This window comes from Ammodytes marinus (assembly GCF_949987685.1).
Source record: "Ammodytes marinus genome assembly, chromosome: 20".
Taxonomy (NCBI): Eukaryota; Metazoa; Chordata; class Actinopteri; order Uranoscopiformes; family Ammodytidae; genus Ammodytes; species Ammodytes marinus.
In genome coordinates, this window is record NC_137224.1 from 12,625,176 (window position 1) to 12,639,955 (window position 14,780).

Genomic DNA, 14,780 nt, shown 5'->3' on the forward strand with positions numbered 1-14,780 from the left:
TCCAAACGTGTAGTCTTCAGCCCCAATTTTTCAGATTTCGCAAAGCTCCCTCTGCAGCCATGAAAGGCTTTACACAACTTTATCTTGTCTACATAACCCACTTTGACGTGGGTATTTTCCCTACAAAGTGTCACAATATGGTGTGTTTGCATACACAAGTATGTTGCTTTGGCCCGCTGTATGTATTCACTGTCTAGCTTCTTTATGACATTGAAGAGGATAAACTTTATAGGAACAGAGTACATTAAATAACTTACTCCCTCCATCCACCAGGCAATATCCTTGCAACCTGTTTGATATTTAAAGTGGAGTCAGCGATTCTGGAGAAGGCTTGTTGTCAAAAACACTTTTTGTCAAAATCAGTAAACATCTACTCATGTGCTAGTTGTCCGTACTGTGTGTATGATTAACACAAAATCCAGTGTAAATACACACTGCCTAGGCTCTGTCAACTGGTATGTAAACAAAGGGTATTTAAACAAAGGGGGGCCATCATAGCTAGCAACGTGCCTTGTTTACAGAGCTTAGGCTATGATAAGCCTCCTTTTTTTTAAACCTGTGCACACAGTACGGACAGGTAGCGGCCTATGAGGAGATATTCACCGATTTCGAGAGAAAATTTACATAAATATGCGTTCTCCAGAATCACTGACTCCACCTTAAATAGTGAATCTTCGTTTTTACCGAATATCTAAAAAATGAACCTCCATTTCCTCGCTTTCACCATTTTCTCCCATCCATAACTACTTCCCCTTGCTCTCTCCCCCCCTCCCTTCTTCCCCCCTGACCTGGGAAAAGAGGAGGTAGCCATAGTCGTCGCAGGGCAGCATGTCATCCACCAACACAGTGGTCCACGTCCCGTCTTTACACAGCCTGACCTGGTAGGCCCCCTCTGGGCAGATGGTCCTGGTGATCATGACCCTCTCCACCAGCTCCGGTCGCTCCGCCAGCACCGCCAGCGCACTCAGGAACCTAAGGAAGGGGAGGGGGGATATAAAGCTCCATGAATCGGGTCAGAACGGAAGGGTGATTAGGGCGAGAGGATCGGCTGGAAGTCCAAAGACAATTCCAAGTAAGCAGTCAAACAAACGGAGATGAAAATACATAAATGATGTTTGTGTCGGGCCCGCTTTAGTCAAAAGAAACAGGCAGTGATGAGGGATGACGAGTGGCAGACGCAATCAGAGAAAGGAACAAAAAGAAAATAGACCGTATATTCAAAGGTGCACTATGTAACTTTGGGTGCGTCGGGAAGTATTTCTTTTTTTTAAGGTATATTCTCATACCAGAATAAACAAACTTTACTCACAGGAAAATTGGATCCCTTGAGCACTTTTTGAAGCTAGAAAGCTACGTGAAAAGTTACTGTTTCACGGTTGTTGGTTACAGAAGCAGGGTCCGCAGTTTTGTTTACAAACATATTCTAGGTCTGTGTAATTTTTTTATTTAGGTCGAGTAAATATGTTCTGTTTCCTAACTGCAGGCTCAGCAAATGTAAACAAATCCCCCCTCCTCTAAAACTACATAGTGCCCCTTTAAAACATTCTGATCCGCAAAGTACCCTGAGCAGTTGTGAAAGTGTGTTTCAGTTTTAACTTTTTACATAGTTTGCGCCCTTTGAAAATCAAATCACACCTGACGAGTCTGGCACCTATGCATTTGGGTCACCTCGCCCATTACTGTCAATTCACTTTGCACTCACTGCAGCAAAGACAAACTGTCTGGTCTAAGCCTAATTAGCCTGCTGGAGAAATATGTGAACGCTTCACAAAATGCTAATTCCTCACAAAAGACAAACACGGCCGGGGACGCAAGGATCCAACTTAAAAAGGAATATATTCTAAGTGAACATTAGCTCATCTGAAAATGTCAAAATGAGCTCATACGATACTGATGAAACAGCTACAAAGTGTTGAGATCCTAGGACTGGCGGGCTTAAAAAAAATATTTGTCATAGTGCGTGCTGCTGACTCACTGCTGATTTAACTGTATGCTGAACTCCACTTATTCATGACACAATTATGGTTTTCCGTACTGATTTTTGCCACAGGTAGCACTGTCACTTTATCTACAGATGAAAGTAATATACCTTTTTCGGTCCAGCAGTCAACCTGTGTTCGGTGCAGCAGCCGTTGAAAAGTTCTAGGAAATGTGTATCATTAACGCTCTGTTCTATCGGTTTGAGTGGCAGCCGAGCGAGGACTATCAGCACAGTTCAGCCGCCGATGAAGAAACCAATCAGCTACAAAAGAAAAATGTAATGAAAATCCAATTAGCCGTGACATAATGTGATCCTAATGTCAGCTTGTAAGGCAGCGGCACTCAAGGACAAGGGTGACTGGCACTACTTTTCCTCTGCGGTCATAGGCAGCCCGATGAAAGCTGGGTTGTTTGCTGGTTTATTAGGACAAGTGTGTGTGTGTGTGTGTGTGTGTGTGTGTGTGTGTGTGTGTGTGTGTGTGTGTGTGTGTGTGTGTGTGTGTGTGGATGAAAGATAGAAAGATGAAATAGGTTTCATTCTGTTGCTAGTGAGAGGATTTGGCTCTGGGGAGGGTTATTTTTTTATAAGCCATGTATGCGCTGGTGATGAAGCGAGAAGTTGTATCGGGACAAGTTTGTGAGTGACTGTTCTGTGTGTGTGTGTGTGTGTGTGTGTGTGTGTCTGTTGAGAAGGGTGAATAGACACACACACACACACACACACACACACACACACACACACACACACACACACACACACACACACACACACACACACACACACACACACACACACACACACACACACACACACACACACACACACACACACACACACACACACACACACGAGCGAACCCCAAAGGACACACAGAACAAGGGCAGAGAGATGAAGCATGTGTCCGGACTCACATTCCTGTGAATAATCTCCCTGTCAGGTGTATCTGTGCATCTGTCCAACGACACCCTACGTGCTCCCTCTTTTCGCTCTCTCTCTCTTCCTGCCTCCTAATATTTTTTTTAGCTTTCTCGCCTCGTCTTTCTTTCTTTCCGTACCGTTTCACTGCCACTCTGTCACTGTCTAGCTTCAGGCTGCGTCGTTCATCTGAGGCAGACTCAGACAAGAAAAGAATTTAAAATAACAAAAAAACACAGACATGAAATGTTATCGGTTGTCTGTTTTATATCCCTCCTACTTACCTTTCACGGAGGCTGAACCGCATGAAAAATGTCAATTTACTTTGGGGGATCTTTGCTATTCTTGTTCCTACTTGGTCAAAGCATTAAAGTTAGAGTCAGGGATCCTGGAGAAAGCTTGTTGTCAAAATCAGTGAATATCTCCTCATGATCCGCTACCTGTACTGTGTGTGCTCTGAAAAAAAGCTGGTGTTAATACACAACCCTGTACACTGGTATGTAAACAAAGGGGTTCATTGTAGCTATCAATTCAATTTAGTATTCACTGATTTAGACAAAAAGTGAATTTGATAACAAACCTCCAGAATCACTGACTTCACCTTTAATTAACCTGCTTTTTTTGAAAAATCCTTTTGTAAATGAAAGACCTGTCTCTACAATACTGGTTCAGTGTTTGTACAATTAAACAAAACTGAGATGCGACCTGTGTGTGTGTGTGTGTGTGTGTGTGTGTGTGTGTGTGTGTGTGTGTGTGTGTGTGTGTGTGTGTGTGTGTGTCCTTGTGTTCAGGTCGGAGAGCTCACCAGCAGTTTCCCAGAAGACCTTGCAAGATGTCGGAGGGCCTTGGCGTGCGGAAGACGGACCACTTGACGCCCCGGTCTTTGAAGTTGCTGCAGTTGATCTCGTGGGGCCGGAGCCACTTCTTGATCCGCTGCTGGACGCTGTCGCCCTCGGGGAAGCCCACGGAGCGAGGGCCTGGCGGGAAACTGTCGTCCACAAAGTTGTAAGTGTTCTGAAGAAGGGACCAGAGAGAGAGGGAGACAAGCAGAGGGCAGAGAGGTTAGCGTGATAGGAAGACAAGAGGGGGGTGACACTATTTTCAATCTGTTCAAACACAGTCACAGAGACTTCCATTTAAAATACATCATGATTGAAAATGAACCTTTAGGATTGTAAGGAGTGACGTATCATCTAACAACTTCAAAATCAATGTTTAAATCATGCACAGAACAAAGGTTAATGAGAGACCTTTAAAGTAAACATGTTCAAACAGCTAATGCAAACCTGAAGGACAATCGAAGCTTTAAAGAGGACCTATGATACTTTTCGACTTTTATGACCTATAAACGTTGTTATAATGATTTATAGTCATGTTTAACCATACTAGAGTATCAAGTAATTACGTACATGCATTTCGACGTATTCCCTGCTGACCGTCTGGGGTGGCTATGCAGAGCACTAAAAACTATGGCAGCCGGTTGAGCTGAACTTGTTCAAATTTCCGGGTTGTGTCTGTCACGCTGGGGTCGTTTCTGTCATGTTTCCATATATGGTAATGCGGCCGCTCAGGCAAGCTCCGGCTGCATGCCCCCACCTTCCTTAAAATTTCCCGCTGCTGGAAGGAAGGTAACCAATCACAACGGAGTGGGGTTTGCAGCAGGGGGGGGAGGGGCGGAGAAGCTCAAAGCAGTGTGTAGAGAGAGACTGCTGTGCTCGCTAGGGTAAGAGGAAGAGTGTCCCAAAAATCTACATAGTTTTTTGTGATGTGATTCGTGTCAGGTTGCTCTATAGCAGTTTTTAACAAGAAATGAAGACCAGAAAAGTAGTATAATAGGATCTCTTTAAGGACCAACTGCCTGTCAACTGTTAATCTCTACTATTTGCAGATGGACAATGATTAATTCAGAACACTACAGGCCACCACATGGGTTCTGGACTCTGGGGAGGTCACAAGGAGAAAGTGCTTCCATGTGGCATTGGGAATTACTACCACACTTGACTGTGGTGTGTGTGGCATCACACATGTGCACAGCGGGAGATCAAATGTGTCGCCGTGTACCAGCCTGCATACAGGACACATATTCAAATGACTTTGAGCCATTTCAAAAGCCTCTCTCTATGACACCTCCCCTGCGGAGCACGCCCGGATCATTTAAAAATGACACACTAGATTTAAACAGTGTGAAATGTAGCTGCCTAGTCTCTCTTGTACACAGGACCCGGGGGCTACATGTATACATTAACAACAGATCAACAGACACCCAATCTGTCACACTATCTGCCCATCTAAAACTCCTGCACAAACTTGAGAGGGCTGAAGAGCCACGCGTGCAACCCTATCCGCTTTCCTATTCGTAGTGTCAGAGGTGGGCCAGCTGTAATGCGGGGAACCCCACTGGTGGACGGCTGACACTGAAGCAAATTGATTAGCCTCCATCCCCCACAATCCATTTCTGTAGCCGTGATGCGGCATTCACCATCATGACGGAATCCGCTCCAACCATTCCGAGGTCTCTGCCTTGTTTACAGATTATTTACTTCGCCCAGCTTATGTGCGACTCTTGTGATGGCTTATATGGTATGGGCTTTGGATGCCTATGTGGATTTACAACATACAGAGGCTGCACTTCAAAGTTATGTCACTCGCAGGGCACAGTCTGTACACAAACAAGAGTAGAGAGGAATACTGCAAACAGCAGCATCATTAAGACCAAATCGCACCAGGTAGAGCTCACCTTAGAGCTACTGGCTCCATGGTAGTTACTGTAACTTCTCTTCTGTGAGGCAGGTGTTTATACTCTGGTAAACAGACACACACACACACACACACACACACACACACACACACACACACACACACACACACACACACACACACACACACACACACACACACACACACACACACACACACACACACACACACACACACACACACACACACACACACACACACACACACACACACACACACACACACACACACACACACACACACACACACTCTTCAACCATCAACAGTGTGTCTACACAAGCACAGAAATGTCAGATTCATTTAAATATATTCGACAAAAACCATTAAGAAAGCTAACAAGATATACTCAAAGCCCACTTGTTATATTGGATTGATACAAGATAGCCACAATAATACGTTGCTATGCCGAGACGATTGCCATTTTATCAGTTTAACTGCAGCTATGATTTAGACCAGTCATGTACTATTTGATGGTTTATTGATCCATTTTTAACCTGAAATGCAAGCCTTTTTCCTTCACATTGTGTCTTCTGCAGCTGCTGAATGGGAACCTCAGTTGATAAATAAACCAAGAGGGTCCCATGATGTTAGTATACATCCCAAGTATTAGCCAGAACCTTCTACCATGTGCTTCAACATATTGTAATCCATCCTTTCACGTCCAGACAACACTGCTGGTAGGAGCATCTTGCTGCACTCGTCTTTTATTTCATGAACATATTTTGAGTGGATGGTTAAGTCAAATGGAAGACGTGATAATCAACGGGTTAGTCTGCCCAGGAGAAAGAAAAAACTGTGCTGCACAATTAGCCTATTCACATCTCTAAGTCCCTAGGGAGTTCTATGAGCATAATGGTCTGGTTTGTTTGTTTGCTTTTGACCCCATACAATCATATGAAACTCAGGGACATGCATGCAAATCCATTCTTGTCTCATGATACGTAGTCAGAATCTATGAACTATCTGACTAATTCAACCTAAATGCATTCATTTTCTAAGCAGTGCGTCACAAACAAGCAGATCCCCTGCATTACACATTAAATATTTACACGGATATCCGATTTTCTGGAATGTGTAATGAGCGTAATAGCATGCACACACACACACACACACACACACACACACACACACACACACACACACACACACACACCCACACCCTTTTCCTGTTGTTGTGGTTGTGGCTTTATGACGTCTGCCAAGCGCGAGCCCTGGCTGTCCTCATCCAGTGAACCTGGTGCTGCCGTCTCTGATTCTATCACTGGGGCGCGTGCCAGCCGTGCAAACTCCAGCCTAATCTGCCAATTCAGTGCTGAGCTAAGAAGACCTGCTGCCGTGCCGACATCTCCCAGACTACACAGATACTGGCGGGTGCACACAAGGACTCCTTTGAGGCTGAATATCTTTATGTTACAGACAAACTACTTACTGATCTCAGAAAACGCCACTGACAAGGAACCATAGAGCTGGATTTCATAGTGCCTATCACTTATCAAACAACAAAACAAAAGCCCACCAGAACAGCCTGGTACGTCCAATGTTGTCACAGCCTCAATGACAAACCTGTCACTGCTGCTGGCAGACAGAACTTACACAACCCAATATGTCAACAACAAGAAGACTGGGATTCAAAATAAGTGTGAAAATCCATGCAACAAGTAGTTAGAAAGAGCGCCGTAAAGAACCAAAAGTGAAAACAAATCAAAGTCAATCCTTTGGCCATGTGGTGTCTTTTTTGTTGCTCCCACAAAGAGGGAACAGAAGAAACCGGTTCCAGCCATGCTGGGCTTCACAGTTCTCTAGCAGCGGCCATAAGAAGCATTTTACTCGTTTGGCCCGGTGAGTAAGCGGAGCCCTCACACACCTTCAATATCGCTCTCAAAACCAATCAAGGAGAGCAGAAAAGCAAGGAGCAGGAAAGCCGGGGAAACAAACTGCAGCCACGGGTGAGGGGAGAATACAATTTCTCAGACCAATAGTTTGTTTTTATCGATTGCTGCGAACTGGACAAACTCCCTCCAGTAACTTATAAGGTATGTTTCAGCAGCAAGAACCTCTGCATCGAAAACAAAATAACTAAACAGAATAAAAATATGCACTCTGTCTGAAACTATCACTGTATTCATTTGTGTGGTCACAGGGTTAACCCTAAAGCTTTGGTCAGTTATAAATGTTCACCCCTGGTGTTTTTGGCGCTTGCCAAGTGTTAACGCCTTGACAGAGATGGATTAGAAAGTCTATCTCCCTCTTGCTTCCCAATTCTCTGACCCCTAAAACTGAGCTGCAGCAGCAGTTGACGCTGTTGGTGATTACATTCACTAGAGGGACAGGGAAGCAGATCGTTACCGCTCCTCTACTCTGTAGCTCTAAGACTAAAAATAGGACAGCCCTGTGTTCACCTTAGCGAGTGCACACACACACACACACACACACACACACACAGTTACACTGGAGAATTGAGTGCAGTCGTGTGGAGTGGGTGGGATGCGAGTGGAGAGGTGTGATGGGTGGCAAGGGGAAAGCATATTTTGAGATATTAGTAGAGGAGGAAAAAAAACAGGCTGAGCGTGCGGGTAAAGATGTGATGGAGAGAGACAGGATAAAAAGAAGATGAAGGAGAGTACTTTGAAGAGCTACAGGGGGGCAGAGTAAGAGAGGGAGAGCGAGGGAGAGAGACTATTTGTATGAGGAAAGGAAAGATGAGGGGAAAAAAGACTAGCTTAAATGTCGATCTTAAATTGTGAAAAATGAGAGGAGAAGGTGAGTGGGTGGGGGGATGGGCTCTCCGATATCCTCCCACACTCGAAGCGTCGAGCCCTGTGACTTCATTAATAATGTAATCTAACGCTCACTTCATGCTATTGTAAACACGGCATAATGTGTACGTGTAGTAAACAAGGGTACGCTCCAAACGCCCCAACTAAATTCAGAGAATATATATGCGGCTGCCCCGGAAATGACCCCAATCCAAAAAGGTTTTTGGAATCCTGCGATACACATATTTTCCTGCGGTTGAATGAGTCCAATGAAAGTAAAGTGTCATAAGCGTAAAGTCTGAAGTTAAATGGTCTAAAAAAATGTTTTACCTTTCTGACAGCCCAGAGTAGCAAATCCATGACAACAGAAAATACAAGCTCATTAAAGGTTTAGCATTGCGAGCGGAGAGACACAAAGGTTGTCGCTTCTTAAAAGTCTAGTTAATAGGGAAAGAGATCTGTGTGTCTCCCAATAGCTGTGACAGCATGAATAAGACCAATCAGGGCTCATGAATGACACACGTCTTCCTGAATACTTTTTCTTTCTTTTCTGAATGACATACAGGTTAATGAACATGTTTGTTTTTTTGACCCAAAGAGCCATTGCTGTTGATCCTTTCATAGCTTTGGCAAAATTGATGCACAGGAAATAACTTTCAAATGCAAATTACATTCAAAATGATAACATATTTGTATCTCTCACAGACAGGTTTTCTATTAAACTCTAACATTTTGCATTCAGTAGCCTAATATATTAGTGAACATGAGCTCAAAGTTGTTTGTGATGTCAACTGAGGACACAAACTAGAGTGTCTGACTCAAACTATGCTGTCAGCGTGAAGAACAAACAAAAACCCAGCAGTCGAAACAGAACTCATTAAGAGTGCAACAAGGGTTAAAGACATTTAGAATTCTGAATCAGACATCACCCCTCAATGACTAAAGGAATCTTACAGTCTAGCTATTAAAACAGAGATGCTGCATCTACATCTCGTTTAGGTGGGCTGGCCAATATCACCCGCCGGCCATTTGAAAACTCTGCTAACGAAGCAAGTGCAAACAGAGGCAATGACAAACCCCATTAGCATATCTCTGAAATTATAGAGATGGAGGGAGTGGGAACAATGCCAGAGAGCCATAACAAAAAGAGGAATTACAATGAGGGATATGTGCTCTGAAAGGCAATGCGCACCCTGTGACGCATTACACGCTGAAAATAAGAAGAAGCTGCTTTTCCCTTCTTAGAGAAGTCAAGGTACACACAACAAAAGGTAACATTCAATTTTCGATTTTGCAGCCTGTAGATACAATTGTTACATGGCTTAACTTGTTTAAAGATAATGCTAATTCAATAATTAAAATCCAGGAGTATTAAAAGATCTCTCCATTGACATCCCGAAGCCCTTATAATTTGCGTGAATGCTTTAAACCATGTGTCATAAAAGTGTCTTACCTCTCTGCAGAAGCTGACTATGTTCTCCAAGAGTTCCTTGGCCTCGCCCTCATCGTTTCGTCGACGGGCCTCCACATGCATGCTCTCCCTCCTCTTCAGAGGCTTGACCACCCTGCGCAGGGTGAGGTACTGCTGGGGTGTGTGGCACGCCGCACAGTTCTTGGCCTTGATGTCGTTGAGCAGCGTACACGCCGGGCAGCTCCACTGTCCCACCTTCTCCTGCAGGCCGGAGGAGGTGGAGGAACTAGAGGGGACCACAGCAGAGGAGGAGGGAGGGAAGGCGCGGGCCTGTTTCCGTGGTTTGTGACCCGAGGAGGAAGAGGAAGGTGTACAGGAGCAGGACACTGTGCCACAGTTTGTACAGCAGCGGGGCAGCGGCTGCTCCTGAAAGCCATGCAGCTTGGAAGAGCCACAGGCCGAGCACTTGGCTGCACCTGTAGGGTTACGCAGCGTGCACTTGGAACACGCCCATGTGCTGAAGTCTGGACTGGAGGGGCTGGCTGGGGTAAACCGTACTGTCTCACAGCCTACCAGGTCAATGAGGTCGGCGCCGGCCTGCGACGACCGGCAGCCATCGCACTTAGACGAGCTGCCCGGGTTGGGCAACGAGCAGCTGGGGCACTTCCAGGTGGGGGCAGCAGAGGAGGAAGCAACAGGGAGGAGGGGGGTCAGCGGAGGGTGAGACTCTTCTTCCTCCAGGATACTGAGGCGCTTACTGGGGTATGAAGGCTCCTGGGGTTGGGCTTGTTTGGGCTTGGCTGGCCGTTGTGGGCCTGGCTGAGGTGGCACACTGGCCGCTGAAGGAGAGGTAGGGCTGGGCGTGTTGGTGCCTGGGTTTGGCGGCCGCCCTGAAGGGGGCACCTCTCTCCTGCTACGGGGCACAGGGTTGTTTTGGAGGGAGGTGGAGAAAGAAGAAAAGGGGGAGGAAATGACCTGTGGGGGGACATGGGGAGGTTCTTGAGGATCGCAGGGCGGTGCAGGAGGAGAGTCATCTGTTAGGTCTATGAGCAGAGGGGCAGACCCTGCTGTGTGAACGGGAAACCCTAACACGGGGGTGCGCACCTCGGGCACCACCAGCGCCTCAGGAGGGATTTTAGGCAAAGACAGTTTCCTGGGCCCGCCACAGGCCGAGCAGGACAGAGCCACAGGCGTGTTGTGAAGCGTGCAGCGCGGGCAAGCCCAGCCTGAGTGATGCCCTTCCAGGCCGCACACCTCTCCGTTGCTCTCAGACCGTCTGACCCCTTCCTCAGCCGGGTGCCGTCCGTGGGGCTCCAGTAGAACCGTCGGGGTGACGATGGGTGTGGGAGGTTCGATGGGCGCGGGCGGGAGGCCGTTGGCAGTGGCGGCTATGGTGGTGGTAGGGGGTGTGTGGGTGGAGGGGGACGGGCCGAAGCCGCAGACCGTGCAGGCTCCGGAGCCCTGTGGGTTGTTGAGCGTACAGCGGGGACAGGCCCAGCGATGCTCCTCACTGCTGCTCAGACGCAGGATCTGGTTGAGGTCGGGCTTCTGCCGCGGCGCCTCACAGATGGAACAGCGAGGAGCGGCGCCCGCGTTCAGGAAGGTGCAGCGCCCACACGACCATTCGCTGCCTCGCACCGCAGCTGCCATTGAGCCGGGAGAGTGGGAGTGGCTGGAAAAACAGGGAAAACTGAGTCAAAACAAATTCAACAGTCACATGAGTCATCTAAGCTACAGTGCGTAGATTTTGCATTTAAATGAATGTCGGTTAGATTCAAACCATGGTGAAACGAGTCGAGACAAAGTTGAGTAAGCCCATCAGCTCCACATTTTTTCTCAGTATGGAATAAACAAACTGGTGTTGACAGTGTTGTTGTAATTTCTCAGAATTCCTCATCGGGGGAACAGAAGTTATGCACTATAGCTTTAACTCATTCTGCCATATAACTGTAATGTAATTGGTAGGCAGGGAATAAACACAGATTCAGTGTGCCACTGTCGAATCATTTGAGCTATTTTAGTCACTAATATGAGCAAATGCTGGGGTCAGAGAGAGTGAAAGTAAAACAAGAAATTATGAAATAAATTAGTAAATGCTTCCAATCAACTAAGGTCGGTTATTTTGAAAAGGAATAGGGCAGCAGAAATATCTTAAAGACTCCAGCAGGAGAGACGGACTAAATTAAAAAATAAAAATATAGAGTGAGAGGGAAAGATTAGCCAGTGCAGGGGGGGGGAATCAAATCTCCCTCCTGGGGGCTCTGAGGGCAGTAAATCCATACACAATGGCCACATGATTAGAGCCAAGAAGACAGCACACTGAGAGTAAGAGCAGTAGGAGAGGAGAGGAGGCTACCATTGCCTCAGAATATTAAGGCGCTTGTTCCATGAGTCCTCTTGACTGACACTTATTAGAATGAAAAAAGCACATGGGATCTCTTCCGGTTCATGTTGGTAGTCCTCTACCCTTTTACTATGCGGATGCTAATGCAGGGCAGAAGGGGTCAACTTTAGGTCATGTCAATCCCAGCAAAGCAAAGCTGTCGCTGTTCATGACTCGTACATACGGTTAATTCTGTGTGTGCCTGAGGTGTAGTCGATCTGACTTATTGATAGTATTAGGGCCTTTGGGGGAGAAGAGCAGCACAGTTGTATACCTCCAGGGAGCAATATGGGGATGGGGAGGGGACATCACAGAGGGACGGACAAGCCCATAAATATCACTGTCACTCAAGCTGCTCATGTGTGAATGTCAATGCAGTAAAAAAAGTAATGTGGGAACTGTAGGATAGTTGAGGATAAAGTGCCAAGAGAGATAATGCAATGCTCTTCACATTGAGCGCAGTGGCAAACATGTTGCCCACAAAACAACTGCAGGGAACTTTTATTGCCGTTTATTTAAGTGAGAACCTTTTTCTAGGAACAACTTATCCTGGTAAATCTTTGTTGTTTTCACATTAGGCCATGGGAAGAAACAAAAAAATACATCTCACAGCCCATTTGACATTTTTATGCCACTGATAAAGTATAGAGGTGGAGTACATGCTGGTTGGGCGGCCTAGGTCCTGATCTTCATCTCTGCAGGTCCATGTGTCACGGCCGACTAATTGCCCTTGGTTCAACTCCATTAAACCCTTTCAAACAAGGCAAATCCTTAGAACCCAGGGGAACCTCTTAAGACAGTGGTTCTCAACCGGTGGGGCACGCCCCACACTCTACCGGGGGGGCGCGAGGAGGCTATGCTACGGGATGAAAAAAAACAAAAATAAAAAAAAATTGTTTTTGTCAAAAGCGACTAGCGACAAATCTACAGACTTTAAATGGTGTTATTGTATACTTCTGTGGTGTTTGGAGACTCTGACTTGAAAGCACGTATCACTCTACTGTGCTCAACGAGCAGCGGGTGCTGCCGTGAGCCCCTGCCCGTCCAAGAGCACTTACAGGCGGTTAGTCTCTCAGTAGCCTCCCGCAGCAGTCTCAGCCTGCAGTCAGAGCAGAGAGGAGACACACACAACTCCGCGTCCAGGCTGCACAGCACATTATTCGCAAGTAGAATTTTTAGCTAAATCTGGCCACTTTCCAAATCCTCCGGGCGACTTTTTTTTTGTCAAAAGCGAGATGGGGTCAGGTCACGAACAGCTGCTTCTCCACACTGAAGTTTGCTGGCTCTCCAGGGGGCGCGTGTTACTGCGGTTGTATGAGCTGCGAGAGGAGGTGAAGTTGTTTTTAAAAGAAATCAAATCAGACCTGGCGAAGCATCTGGATGACACTATGTGGCTTGCGTCTGTCCAATTTGGTGGATATATTTGACCGCTTGAATGGCCTCAACCTGTCTTTGCAAGGCCGCAAAACTCATATTTTGCTTCTCGCAGACAGAGTGGACGCTTTCACACAAAAACTTGACCTCTGGCATGGCCGCATCAGTCGAGGGAACTGCGACATGTTCCCCAGCCTTGCAGACTTCAGTGTTTCCCCTACCATTGTACAGGCCTGGCGGGGCCGCCAGGCCAACGGGACCCCCCGCCAGGCCAACAGCAGCCTAACTTTAAAAAAAAAAAAAATGATTATCAATTTTTCATTGATTCCGTAATAATAATATGCGAGCGCCTGCGCGGCACTGTCGGTCTACCCCTCGTGTGCGCCTGTCTTTACAACCTCTCGTCTGATCATCCCATCAGCTGATCTGTGTGTCTGCGTGTGTGTATGTGTGTCTGCGCGCGGCGCGATGCGCGTGTGTATTCGGTGCGGGTGCGCACTTGTTAAAACACGGAAGACAATGAGCAGGAGCATGACTAGCAAGCAAACGTTGAACTAGTGGCGAAAATAAAACCAGCGCCTGCTCTATGGAGATACTAAGGACTCAGTAACAGGGACGTTGAACAGGAAAAAGTGCTGCGCAAAGTTTAGAAAGTTAAAATCGCTACGTCGCCGTGGCAACACAACCAATCTGTATCAACAGCTGAGACAGCGCTGAAAAAAACGGCATGCACTCGTTTCAGTAAGTTTACCGAAGTGCCACACTGCTACTGCCTTTGACATTCTCAGAAAAGCATTCATTTATTTTCAAGGGACATATTAATTTATTTATTGTTTTAACTGTCAAGTTATCTTGAAAACAGCAGGCTATTGTAGGCCTACAAGCTTTATGTTTTTGTATTTGCAATGCTACTTTATTTGTATGTTTTAAATTGAGAAATAGGCTAGATGAAATATAATGGTCGGAATAGGGAATTTGCCTTATGTAGCACACATGTTGATAGGCTAATCATGATGTGTAGCCTATGTTAATTCATTTATTTTCAACAAGGCTATTTGCATTAAAAAAAAATAAAGAACATTTTTCAATAGGCTAGCTTCAAGGTGAGGTGATTCAGATTATTCCAGAAATGAGTCTAAACAGGACCTGTCTATATTAGATCTTAGTGTTTATTGTTTTTTTATTGAAATCCATGTGTTTTTC

General features: G+C 46.1%; 1 protein-coding gene across 1 annotated transcript in view; it reads right to left on the reverse strand.

Annotated features, from left to right (window-relative positions):
• The window catches only part of capn15 (calpain 15), a 56,926-nt gene that overhangs the window by 20,132 nt on the left and 22,014 nt on the right, over positions 1-14,780 (reverse strand). Inside the window, exons 2-4 of the mRNA XM_080049673.1 lie at positions 9,863-11,492; positions 3,702-3,910; positions 789-972 (exon numbers count right to left, since the gene is read on the reverse strand). Coding sequence (XP_079905799.1) covers positions 789-972; positions 3,702-3,910; positions 9,863-11,470 — 2,001 coding nt within the window. The 5' untranslated portion in view covers positions 11,471-11,492. The remainder of the gene's footprint in view (positions 1-788; positions 973-3,701; positions 3,911-9,862; positions 11,493-14,780) is intronic.